The sequence below is a fragment of the Bombyx mandarina genome, chromosome 09, assembly GCF_030267445.1.
Source record: "Bombyx mandarina strain Sakado chromosome 09, ASM3026744v2".
Taxonomy (NCBI): domain Eukaryota; kingdom Metazoa; phylum Arthropoda; class Insecta; order Lepidoptera; family Bombycidae; genus Bombyx; species Bombyx mandarina.
The window spans coordinates 228,693-242,758 of NC_143216.1; the positions used below are offsets into that span (position 1 = coordinate 228,693).

Consider the following 14,066-nt stretch of genomic DNA (forward strand, 5'->3'; position numbering starts at 1 on the left):
ATTCTTCAAAGAACAAATATTGAATCCTGGCAGGCTAGGGTCGACGCCTAAAATACGGTACACTGACAGTTGTTGATTCCGATCGAGAATCGAGGCCGGGACCCGTGCTACAGCACAGAGAGTCCCGGGTGGTCACTAATGTAGGAACACACCCGTAGCATTTTAACTCAAGAACTTCCAGGCGGAATCCTTCCCTGATACGCGATCAAACCAGATCGCTCCGGGGCCCCTTTGTCATTTCCTTTTCTTTGATCTTTGCTAGTAAGCCGACCGAAGCTTATTACCTACATCTGCTTGTTACTGAACCATTGAACACAACGCAGGCCATTCGTGCAATTATAGTTGGTGACTTTGCCAAACAGCACGACCAGAACCAGAACTCTGTCAATAAAAATAAGTTTTATACTAAATATTTTATAAACGGTATTCCTTGATCAGAAGGTCATAAAAGTTCTTAACAACCGGAGTGACTGTAATAAAGGTATAAAAAGAAACTAAACTTTACCGAGATTGTTTGCATTGGGTGTTCTATCTTTCTCATTTAGGAATCAGTGAAGGAAACTTTTGCACTAACTTGACCTTTTATATAAGTTGCTTTATTTTATATTATTCCATGCTTGTTGGAAGATACGTAGTAATCTAATCTAATATGGTATAAAGCTCGGTTATAGCTATTTCGTTTAACACTGTCTTCTAGAATCAAGAATTGCTTCTTAAATGATCAAAAATGAAATTCTTAGTTGGGAATTCAGCAAAAAATAATGTAATTCGCTCGTTACATTTCCGATCGTATTTCTTTTTATTTTTTCCGAGTTTTCCTGTATTTTTAACAGTACTTATACCACTGCTGATTTGACAGAAAAAATTCCAAGGGTCAAGTGTCGAGCAATTTTCCCTCCCGGGCTTCTAAAATCGTAAACACCTATTAAGTATTCTATTGAAGCTCGGACGCAACTATATTATAAAGACTGCCCCAACCTTGAAACCGGAACATACAAATGTCTACCTCGCGGCACCAGCAGGCGATCTGCTGGTCTCATTCATGCGTTCTCACAAGACGTCCACCCACAAATTTATATTTGTGTTTTATTCTATATGGAATTGATTTTTCATTGAATGGTCACTATACATTTTTAGTATAATTTGGCGAGGAGATTCAGCACGCGAAGAAAACAATTTCAGTTCGTTCGTATTTTCTCGTTTCGAAATGATTAAATTATGTGGAGTGCCCCACCTTCCCACTACTTCCCACTATTACTGAGTGGTCAAAATAAAATTACTATTCTTTGAGTTTTTATTGAATTAATTTCCGTCCCGGTGGGGCATTGCGAGATCGTGCGACTTTGCACCACCATACGCCGATGTTTATTGTTAAGTGAATTTCAACGCAGACGATTCACGCTAAAATTTCTATGGTTTGAATAAATACTTCAGTCCAAACCGTGTTATCAGTAGCTTTATCATTTGATCTCCATCACTCTACCATGATCTGTCATACCTGTAAATATATGTATGTACACATAAGTAGATTTTGAAAAAATACATTATTATTAAAGCGCGCCACATCATTTTATAACAAAATTGTACGTAAGTCATATTCGTTGGGAACATTCATCAACAAGATGACCTGGGCCGCGTTCCTGTTTAGGTAAAAAAGAAAGGTGACTCTTGGAGCCAGCGTCGTTCGCCAGCTGTACACGGAACGCCTGTTGGACTCTTAAAATATAGCTTTTTAATATTTTACTAACAAACGTAGCACGTCGTTATGGTTTCAAGGTTTCATGAATTATGTCCATTCCATTAGTTATTTATTTAAGCTTTATTTATTCGTTTTTCAATGACACGCCCTGCCTGCCGAACTAGTGCAATATCAAAGGAGGCTTTCAGTACGTACCCATATGGGTATTTGAATATATACTTAGGGCCACTAAATTGTATAGCAATTGCGCAAACCGGTATCTGCCGGTGCCTCTTTTAAGCCACGACAACCGGAAGATTTGCCTCTCATAAGTTCTTAACTACCAAATTCGGTGTTTCAGAAAATAAGGTATCGCTCATTCGTCATGAGCAGCTTTAGTGCTATTTTCTTAAAATAATTCAACACACCTAGTTTCAGGAGTATTTTAAATAGTGGTGTTTGTCATTTTGTTGCAAATATTCCAGAATCCCTATTATGGATGGACAGAGAAGACCTTCAAATCGGCAACTACGTGACTTACAAGGGCTCCTTGACGACACCGCCCTACACCGAGTGTGTCACTTGGATCATTTACGAGAAACCTGTACAAATTGGTTCCGAACAGGTAAATAAGAATACAAATATTGTATTTCCATCAAACTTGTGATATATATGTCGGAGAAACCGCATTATTAAGACTGATAGATGGTGGTAGACATATTCTAATAGGGTGATTGAGTTAAGAGAAATAGTGAGTACACCAAACACATTTGTTGACTTAGAAAATTTTAGAAATCTTGTCTTGACGTTAGCAAACGAAAACAAATGACAATTCTTAGGATGGAGGCACCGCCCTTCAAAAAGTCTGGTTGGTAAGTGAAGTGGCATCTATGCGCGCCTCCATGAGATAGGCTCTGTCGTAGCACCAAGATAGCCCAGTTCTGATGATATTACGATCATGTTGTCATCATGTTCATGATGAAAGGCGATTGCATGCAGCAGAGATGCGAATGTTGCGATGGATGTGTGGAGTAACGAGAATGGATAGAATATGGAATGAATATGTTAGAAAATGTTAACTATGAATGTGGAAGGATATAGAGGAAGAGGTAGACCTAAGAAAAAATGGATGGATTGCGTGAAAGATGATATGGGTAAGAGGGGAGTGAGCGAAGAAATGGTATATGATAGAAGAGTATGGAAGGAGAAAACATGTTGCGCCGACCCCAGGTAACTGGGAGAAGGGCAGGATAATGATAATTATGATGATTTTGTCTCTCGGAAATCGTGCTGCGCTTCATTTTATTACCAAACTAATGACCGTCTCCGACATATACATAAATTATCGGCGGTATCTCCACTGACCGCAGCTTGTTTCGTAGGAGCTCTGCATCCGACTTTCTAATATGTTGTAGGGGCTTAGCTGGGACATACGAGTACAGTTCGAAGTAGGGTCTAGGAGCAACACACATAATGTAATATATAAAAGTAAATTTACTATGCTATATTCGCCGTTTATGAGGATATATTTGTATGAATAGCAGTAATATTAATTGTCTTCACTAACCGCATTAGACTCTCTAAGTGTTTTGTTGTAGTGGTGTCACGCGTAAGTGCCTCGTGTCTCGGAGCTCACAAATTCGAAATCGCATATTATAATAGTATATTGTATTCTGTGTGTGATGATGACGTAACGTGATGAGCGTTTCAATTTTATAATGGATACTTCAAAGAACACGGATAACTGTCGCATCTGATTTTTCTACGGAAATATGTACATATTTTTCTAAAATATAAAAAATACTCACTCGCTAATGACTTTTTGTAGATGGACAGCCTAATTTATCTCAACATTAATAATTCCAAAAATCCCAAGTCTATAATATTGTCCTGCTCTCTCTTGTCGTGAAATAGTTCTGTTCGAGAAGGACTAAAGATTTAAAGATCTTTAGCTTTGACCCGGACATAATTGACAGGGAATTGGACATCTCGCAACGTTGAATAACGATCATTAATTAAGAATTTTAGTCTCCTTAATGTCGCTTATGATCACATAATTAATAATAATAAGGCACTTCTCGGCTCCAGACCAATTGATTAATTTACCTCTATTCTTTTATACTCGTAGTTTAACGATTATTCGTGGTGTAATTTTATATATAAATCGGCACAATAAGAAGTGTCGCAAAATCACGTCAGTTGTAATGTTAAAATGATGCCTAAAAATGTTTTATGTTTCTAAAAACTACTAGTACGAGTAGTACAACCAGTAGCATTCTACAGAGCAGTACTCGACGTATTACAACAAGTTGATACTTTATTAACCTTGAAATCTTACTGATTTGTATTGGGTTTATGTTGTATCCTTATTTTCCATATTCTATCTATTAAATTATAGTTCTAACATATTATTATTTTACCATCTATTATTATTATTATATCTTACGTTATGTCTTAAAAACCTTGTTTTATTATATTGAGTTAAATTAAATTAAGATGATTGATGAACAGTTCACATTATTTGTACATGCATAACAAAATCAGCAAAAGCAGATTTTACAAATCTTGAAATTGTTGGTACAAGCAGTTTGTAATACAACAGCCAAGAGCGTGACGAACGACTTTATCACAAAACATGGTACGGATAACAAGATAAGTATAATCAAAAATTTCAACATGGGTAAATACAACCCAGATACATTCAGAATTGACGATCACATTGATTTTTTGGAAAACAAATGCAAAATTCTTGATATCGATAACAGCGAACAGAAAGATTTGCTTCTGAATTTACTAACACCAGAGATATTCCAAGAATTAAAAGTAGCTTTAACTCCTGATTATATAGCGATTATATCCTGACGATATAGCCACATACAGCAAAATTTGTATCAGACTTTTATGGCATAAAAAAGACGAGGTATCGAGCCTTAACAGAATTTTGGAACTGCACTAGAGAACAAAATGAAACGATAGGACACTATGTAAACATATTATAAAGTCTTAATCGGGATTGTGACTTTTTTTTTTATTGTTTAGATGGGTGGACGAGCTCACAGCCCACCTGGTATTAAGTGGTTACTGGAGCCCATAGACATCCACAACGTAAATGCGCCACCCACCTTGAGATATAAGTTCTAAGGTCTCAAGTATAGTTACAATGGCGGCCCCACCCTTCAAACCGAAACGCATTACTGCTTCACGGCAGAAATAGGCAGGGTGGTGGCACCCACCCGCGCGGACTCACAAGAGGTCCTACCACCAGTAATTACGCAAATTATAATTTTGCGGGTTTTATTTTTATTACACGATGTTATTCCTTCACCATGGAAGTCAACCGTCAACATTTGTTGAGTACGTATTTCATTAGAAAAATTGGTACCCGCCTGAGATTCGAACACCGTCTTATCCGTAAGGCCACGATGACTTGACTACACTAATGACTTCCTGGAATGACATTTACGTAACCGCTTTGCCACTGGATTGAATCATCAATATTTAGAAATCGACTTGAAACAAAGATGGCCTGATTTAATTCAAATGGTTGACGGAATACCAAGAGAAGTAACTTTCTAACAATTTTTGCAATCGATCAATCCACAGAACAGTCAGAATAAATCACACCACAAACATGTATTAAAAGAATAAATAAGAGCGAAACAAAAAAACGTACCATTACATTAAAATATAAGACGAAATTAAATCCAATGCATTGTTTACGCTGTGCGGGCTTACATCAGCTACACTGAAGGGAGCCGAATTCAGTTAAAAAAATAACAAGACCTCATAGGTCCTCAATATCATCATCGTCATCTATCAGTAATAACGAGGAAGAAAGCGATGATAATGTTATCTGCAGCGTGTTGGGTAAACGTAAGAGAGAATGCAAACAAATCGATGTACGGATCAATGACATACTTTACACTATGGATTGGGACCCCAGCTCTGCGTATCCAATAATAAACACAAAATTATGGGAAAAATTAGAATCACTATCTTTACAAACCGCCCCGAAACTTAAAGCATAGGGCAACACAAACATAAAACAAAGGGAATTACAAAAGTGACAGTCGAAGTCGACGGACTGCAAATATTTCTACTTGTTTTCGTAATGAAAAAAGCCAAACCAATGTTATTTGGCTTACATTGGAGTGAAGATTTTGAAATGGAGTTTCCAAAATCAGTATACTCCATCAAAACATCAACAGCGAGAACTCTTAGACAAATACTGAATAAACATGTACAACTCTTTGATGGAAACCTAAGAAAAGTTAACAATTATTACGTAAACATACATGTCAAACCAGAAATTGAACCGATCCACCTTCCTGCAAGTCCTATAAAATTCAACATGAAAAAATATAGAAAGAGAGTTAGAGAGTCTGATCTCAGCGGGTATAGTAGAAAAGTAGATCCTAATATTACACCTATTGAATGGGCTACACCCACAGTTAGCATTCTGAAATCTACAAGAGAAGTTAGGATATGTGGAGACTACAGAACTACACTTAATCTAGTACTTATCAAACATTTACACCCAGTTCCAATTTTCGATCAACTACGCCAAAATCTCGCAAACGATAAATTATTTTCAAAAATAGACATTAAAGACGCATGTAATACTTACAATTTGAAATAGCACCGGATTTGAAAAAGTACTTGACGTTGTCAACACATAAAGGGTATTTCCAATACAGTAGGTTTTGGGAGTATTGACTGCTCCTTCCATTTTCCAACATTTTCTGGCTAAACTGCTAGACGATAGCACCAATGTAGTTATATATTTTGACGACATATATCAGGGAAAGATCTTTCAGAACATTTACAAACTTTACCTATTGTATTCAATCACTTAAAAAACGCCGGCCTGAAAGTTAACTTAAAGAAATGTAATTTTTTACAGGATCAGACCTAGGTCATATAATAGATGAACATGGCATCCACCCAACCAAATCCAAAATTAACGCCATAACCAAGGCCCCAGCACCGTGTAATACAAAAGAACTACGATCATTTTTAGGAATAACTTTTACGATCGGCTTGTACCACATCTTCACGAAATCATGATCATGAAAACAGAATATTTGAAGATACAAAGAAATGCATAACTTCTTCACAACAATTGATTGCATTTGACGAGAAACGTCCCCTTTACTTAGCATGTGACGCTTCCGAAAAGGACAGGGATTGGGTGCAGTATTATTCCACCAGGACTCGAACATAGAACAATTGATTTTGCTTCCGACCAGCGCAAATGAAATATTTTGTTATTGATCATGAGGCTTTAGCAATATTGTATTTGATATAAAAAAAAATGATCTTGTACTTGAGAGGAACGAAATTTAATCTAGTTACCGACCATAAGCCTCATAAACATATTATGAGAGCACGCCGCAACCTTCCTAAACTAGCCAATAACAGATTGGTAAGATGGGCCCTAGTAGTGGGAAGCTATCAATATGACATTTACTACAAGAAAGGTGAAAATAACACGTTAGCTGATTGCCTTTCTAGATTATCAAACCCTGAAACGGAACCCTCCGAGGTAGAAGGGCTTGTACATAAAATGAACTACGTCTTTTAAGCACTCGGATGACTGACCTTAACCAATTAGAACAGTTACTTATGAAAACAGCTTCAAAAGATCATACTTACAAAAGTTTGTCAAAATTTAAAAACCGGCTGGAGAGAATCAGGATACAATCCAGAAATAAAACCATTCTACAGAAACGTGACTGAATTATCTGTTGAGAATAAGATACTTATGAAACAAGGACGCATCGTTACACCTACAGCACTCCGAGAAGCCATTCTTACATACCTTCATCGAAAACATTTTAGCATTTCTGCTATGAAAGCACTTTCACGTTACTATATCTGGTAGCCTAACCTTGACGAAGACAGAATTATTTGTCAAGAAATGTACCAGGTACCAACAGATCCGTCCTTGAAACCCTGAATTTCCTGTATTTTCCTGGTTCATACCAGAAGAAGTATGGGAGAGAATCCATATCGACTTTGCTGGAACGTTCGAAATATGGTATTGGTTGGTATTGTGCGTGCTCTCTCCAAATGGGTGAAAATACGACCTATGAAACACGTCAACACTAGATTACACAATGTAAGCAAATAAATCAGCCAAAAAAGCAAAATAAATAAATAAATACGCTTTGTCTTACATTAGATAACATAAATTGTACATTTGGTTCACCAAAAATTATTATATCCGATAATGGACCTTAATTTACAACTCATGTATTTAAAGAATATTGCACAAAACAGTGCATTTTACATGTCACATCATCTCCATATCATCCTCGGACAAACGGGCTGGCAGAACGTTTAGTCAAAACATTCAAAACCAGAATAGCATCGGTAGACAACACAAATCTCGAGCGCCGGTTATTGGAATTTTTGTTTACATACAGAAACACTCCGCACACGTCCGGAAATCTGGAAGATTGATGCAGTATTTACAATTAAAAGAAAATATTCGTACCACATCATCGATTTACCGACTGAGTGACCAAATGTATAAACACGCAATGATAAAAGATGGGAATCAGCGGTAACTACATCCTGAAAACATAAATATTCATATACTGTTTGTTGATGTATTGTAAAAATCAGAACGCTGTAACCCCTACTTTCATTCTTAAATGGAGAGTAAGGTAGGCGAAATCGTTGCGGTCAAACGATTATCCTAATGTGAACTGAAAATAGTGTTCATCTACAGATTACTCATCGCCGTAACAAGTTAATATTTTTATGAACCTTAGTATACACGAGGCCTGCCAGACGGTGTTCTCTCGTGTCGGCTGATTTTTAATTGTAATATCGTATGACAACTCCCAACAAAGTACCACCCCAGCTTCATTCTCATCCCTCACGCGCGGTTATGGTTAGCTAGATTTATTGGGAGATTCTTATTTCTAATTAAATAGAAGCCTATCTAAGGTCAGTCAACTCGCAATCCTGATGAGGGTGAAACGTCATGTTAAAGTTTAAAAAATAATCCCTCATTCCCACATTATCTAGCGCGGGGGAGCCTCACGGGAACCTCCTGCGAGGTTCGGCCCCCGGCCCGGAAAAAAGAGGTTAAGTATTTAGGTATCTACTGAAATAAATTTCAGTAGTCATTTGTCGATTAAGTATTTATTAAGTATTTTATACAAAGATTAAATAATTGGATTTATCCAATTAAATATGTACTTAATCGACAAATGACTTGCAAGGTGCACGAATAAAAATAAAATCCGAAAAATTAAAATTTGTCTAATTATGTATCGGTGGAAGGGTTGTCCTGTGCCCTCGCTCGGATAGACACCACCACGCTGCCTATTTCATGATGGGCTGGATACATATTTTGTAAAGCGTTACCTCACTACGAAAAAACAGCATACTCCGTTTTGGCGTGATCGAGGACTATCTTGATGTGAGGACGGAAGGTTATTGAGTAATGCAGGGTGACTTCCAGATATTTGACCTTCCTGGCCCAGATCGCCACATCAGGCGAGCTGCAAACTGTTCTTAAAGGCTAGTCGTACTTCTGTTGTACTTTGTAATTTGATTTCATTGCGCTGGCCACACATTGAGTTAGTCTATACTAATATTATAAAGAGGAAAGATTTGTTTGTTTGTATTGAATAGGCTCCGAAACTACTAAACCGATTTGAAAAATTCTTTCACTGCTTGGAAGCTACACTATTCCTGAGTGACATAGGTTATAATCTTTTTTGAAAAAAAATTTGAAAAAAAATTTCAGGATCCTTACTAAAACTTCAATAATGTAACCCAAGGTGTAAAAAATTATCTAAAATATTCTTTACATCGCGTGCCCTGCGAAAACGATTGATGATAGAATAAAATAATGTACTATAACTTTGTAGGACACATCATTATTTAGAAAAAGTATCGCGACAGCATATATCTAACTATTATATAGGTAGTTATGCCGCAATAAGTGTTATTTTATTTAAAAAAATAAAACAACGTCAAACATCGTTGAAATTTTTGTTAAAGACCCGAGCGGAGCCGGAGCGGGCCGCTAGTTTGTTAATAAAATAGCAAAACGAACCGACGAACATGGAGAAAACTAAGCAGGCCGTCGGTTCGCTGCTCGTCAATGGATCACTCACTTTCCTTAGAAAACTAACAGAAAGCCTACAATTTCGTGAACGTAATCCGTAATATTGTATTTGAACTGACAGCTTGTTGGTACAAAACATTTTGTCTGACTATACAAAAAAGATTAGATTTTGATTTGATTACATTATTAAAAACATGAGTTTTATTAAGCTATTGCATAGCTTTGATCCCGGGCCTTGAGCGCGGCGACCAAATCATGAAATTCCGTAACGAAAAAAATCTAACCCTACCATGCAGCTCGCGTTCAACACATTCACACGTTGCGCTTGTGTAGTGTTTGTGAATAAGCGCGTGGCGTGACGTCACACTGCATGCGCATCATGAAAAGTCTGCCCACTCTCTCTCGCACGGTCTAGCTTATGAGTGTGAAGGGGACAGCTGTTAATGTTTTGCTTTTATTAATGTTTAATATAGCGTGGTCTTGTTTTATTATTGTTTTAATATTAAATTATCATTGTCTAATTATAATTGCATAAGTTGATAAAAAATGCTATGCAATAGCTTTACCGCGGCAGTTCCCGAGTGCCACACGTATGTTTTTTTTTTTTTTTACTAGTTTTTGCAACCCACTTTATAGTGAAGTACAGGTTTTTGTTGTACGAGTATAATTTCTACAAACAGACAGTCCTTTACTGTCATCCCGTGGATTAATATTATGTTCAGTTTTATAGATTCTAATGCAATGAAGAGATTGATCTAGTACCTCAACATGGATGTTTCGTTGTGGTATCAATTTATACAAACTTCAGTAATAACTAAGCACCATGGCACCCAAAGATCTGTCCGGTTGCTATACCAAACTACCGGCACTGCCCGACCATCATTGCACTCTTTGGGAGAGAACATTCAAATTGTTATTTCATCGTTGCATCAGTTATACTACCCTCAAAGAGGCTTTTCAGCAGATTTAGCTAATGGTGGAACCCATCCATCCTAATTTTCAATATTGGCATATTGCCAGTTCTTAAAAGCTACGGTACTACATATTGGGTATTTAAAATAAGAAATAGATGAGGATATGAGTACTAGATAAGTATTGTATGAAACTACGTAGGCTGGTGGTCAGTCGTAATCTCATCAATTAAAGTGCAACTGACTGGGTGACTTGGTTGTTGTTGGCAGAAGTTTGTGCTCCTGCCGAGAGTCGTGGGCCGACAGTCGTGGATTCGATTCCCACATCGAGCAAGCATTCGTGTGATTTACAAGTTTGTTTGCTCTTTATCTAAATGTTCAATATCTATATATTATTATGTATCTATTTAAACGTACATAATTACATATATCAGTCTCCGTGTCCCACAGTACAGGGAAACCTAGCTTGGGGCTGTATGACCGCGTATGCCTTGTTCGCAGTTATAAAAAATGTTGAAGGCCAACACTGAATGCTGTACTGGCACCAATAAAATTGAGAAATAATTAGGGTAAAACGTTACTTAGTTTTATTGCTTCATGATGCCTTTTACACTTGACCTAATGCATTGTTTTATGAGAGCGTTTTTGTTCCCAGCTGGGTCTACTTCGACAACTTGAAGGGCCGGACAGTCAACCCATTGAGAGAAACGTTCGTCCGACCCAGAGACACCCGCCGGGCCACTCCGTTATTTACGTTAAGCAAGTTAGGTCAAAACTCTGAAAACAACAAATTTTCTGCGATCAATGAAACAAGAACTAGAACAGTGAAATGATGACGTAAGGGTATTCTGTTTGTGTGAGCGTTTTGCATTAACAATAAACTCACACCAATTAAAACTCGGTTCGTTATTAAGTTTACTGTAATTTGTTTAAATATTGAAATGTTTATAACGTTTTCGTTATAGCAACCCGCACTACCTCTTACGAAATTTAATAGATTAATCAAATTATTGTTTTCGTTTAAGTTTAATAAAATACTATTTATCTATTTTTGCGTTTTGCTGTGTTTTATTACAATGACTCTACCTACTTGAAAGTTCGAATTATTAAATCATATAGGTAGGTAGTTTATACATATTAATTACGATAACTATGTACATTTTTACGTGTGCATGAAGCATGTCACTTGTATATACAGGTATACGAGTATTCTACGTGTCTTTAAGAGTTCATCGAAAGCGAACAGAACATTTAACAAAGCTCCACTGGTATGAGTTAATTGAGGTGCACTGAACGGCATTGCTTAATAATTTTAATTACAGAAAACTACTATTAAAACGTGGAAAATAATAACATGAAAACTAAACCTTTTTTCTAACGAATTTCTGGTAGCTTATGGGGCTTCTCCAGTTACTCACTAGCTAGTATGTCAGCTGGAGTCATGGTCCAGACGGCTGGCTGATCCTTCGGCTGGTCGTAGGACCGTCGAGGCGATTCGCCCGGTCCTTGTGGATTGGGTGAATCGTTACAGAGGACGCCTCACTTTCCGGCTCACGCAAGTGCTCACTGGGCATGGTTGTTTCCGTGAGTTCCTGCACCGGATCACAGCCGAGCCGACGGCAGAGTGCCACCATTGTGGTTGCGACTTGGACACGGCAGAGCATACGCTCGTCGCCTGCCCCGCATGGGAGGGGTGGCGCCGTGTCCTCGTCGCAAAAATAGGAACCGACTTGTCGCTGCCGAGTGTTGTGGCATCGATGCTCGGCGACGACGAGTCGTGGAAGGCGATGCTCGACTTCTGCGAGTGCACCATCTCGCAGAAGGAGGCGGCGGGGCGCGTGAGAGACGCACAATCCCGCCACCGTCGAGCGGGGGCCAGGGAGGCGGATCTCACCCAAGCCCTGGCCCTCTAAGTGTTTCGGGTCCCCCTCACATGTCGGTCTGGGGACCGGCGAGGGGGCCTAAGAAGACGACGTGCAAGCTGCTCTGCACGCGTTTTACGCAAGAGCATCCGGGTGATGGAAGCCCGGCTATCCTCGACCCACGCTGGTTCTGGCCCAGCGGGGTATTCCGTAGGGTAACCCACTCTAACCGGCGCCATCTAGGCGGGCTTCGGACAGTCTGCCGACCGAGAGGGCTGGTGGTCATGGCGCCGACGACCGCCAGTCCGGCGTCCCGAGGGGGAGGGTGATGGGAGAGATGTGCTCCGCACTAAACGCTTCACTTTCCCCCCTTTGCCTTGTCATGAGTTCTGTCTCATGCGAGGTTTGGACGTTGGTTGTTGAGCGACAGGAGGTTTTAGTCAGTTCGACTCTGACATACCCCGCCCAGTATCCCCAGAAAAGGGCGGAAGTCCGGCGATTTCCTCCTGACAAAAAAAAAAAAAAGCTAGTATGTCAGCTCACGGGGCTAACTTGATTTCTAACACTAGGCCTAGCAAGAGCAGTGCTTCGCTGAATCTATCACTGGGTCAGAATCGCCGACTCAGATCCGATGAAAGGTTAACCACTGAATTGTTCTAAGCACTAAGCATGTGGTTAAACCGTAATAGAAGTTTTAATTTTATACCTTAATAATTTTATTGCTGTAACATATTTTTTATTGCTTATATGGTTGGACGAGCTCACGGCCTACCTGGTATTAACAAAGCCTATAGGTGTTTACAACGTAAATGCTGCCATAAACCTTGAGACATGAATTTTATGGTCTCAATTTTTACAGTAAAACGGCTCTGCCACTCTTTACACCAAAACGCATTACTGCAGAAATAGGCAGGGTAGTGGTACCTAACCGTGCGGACTCACAAAACGTCGTACCACCACTAATAATTACGCAAATTGCAATTTTGCGGGTTTGATTTTTATTACACGACGGTATTTTCCTTCACCGTGGAAGTCAATCGTCAAATCGTGAGCATTTGTTAAGTACGTATTTCATTAGAAAAATTGGTACCCGCCTGCGGGTTTTGACCACCGTTGCATAACAATATACGAATGCACCCGTCCTTTAGGCCACGACAGTTTCCAAATTTGTATCAAGACTATGCGTATATATGGTACCACCGTCCTGACCAGTGTTGCCACGAAGCAATCGTTCCTCTTGACTATTGAGGATGTGATAGTCATCTTTAAAGCAAGTGAGACCTGGACATTACGTCTCAGAGTGCATCGTCACGTCCACGTCATGCGGCTAATGAGCTCCTGTAGCCAAGCAAAACTACAACAGGGCGGGTCGTCTATCTATATTTTTGATAGTAAAATGTAATTTCAACATAAATTTACATTTTCGATTACGAACGACTGTCATGCTCCTAGTCCTAAATTTATTATTGGTGCTTCTCACAAAATTATTTTATTCAATAGGAAGATGGGGATACATAATCGAACAA

The 14,066-nt window shown here is 38.8% G+C and overlaps 1 protein-coding gene across 2 annotated transcripts in view; it reads left to right on the top strand.

The window, feature by feature from the left end:
- CAH3 (Carbonic anhydrase 3) overlaps window positions 1-11,726 on the top strand; it is a 32,732-nt gene extending 21,006 nt beyond the window's left edge. For both annotated transcript variants that reach the window (XM_089729617.1, XM_089729616.1), the window contains 2 exons: window positions 2,164-2,303; window positions 11,334-11,726. In XM_089729617.1, coding sequence (XP_089585743.1) covers window positions 2,164-2,303; window positions 11,334-11,459 — 266 coding nt within the window. In that variant the 3' untranslated portion in view covers window positions 11,460-11,726. The remainder of the gene's footprint in view (window positions 1-2,163; window positions 2,304-11,333) is intronic.
- Window positions 11,727-14,066: the final 2,340 nt, after the last annotated feature.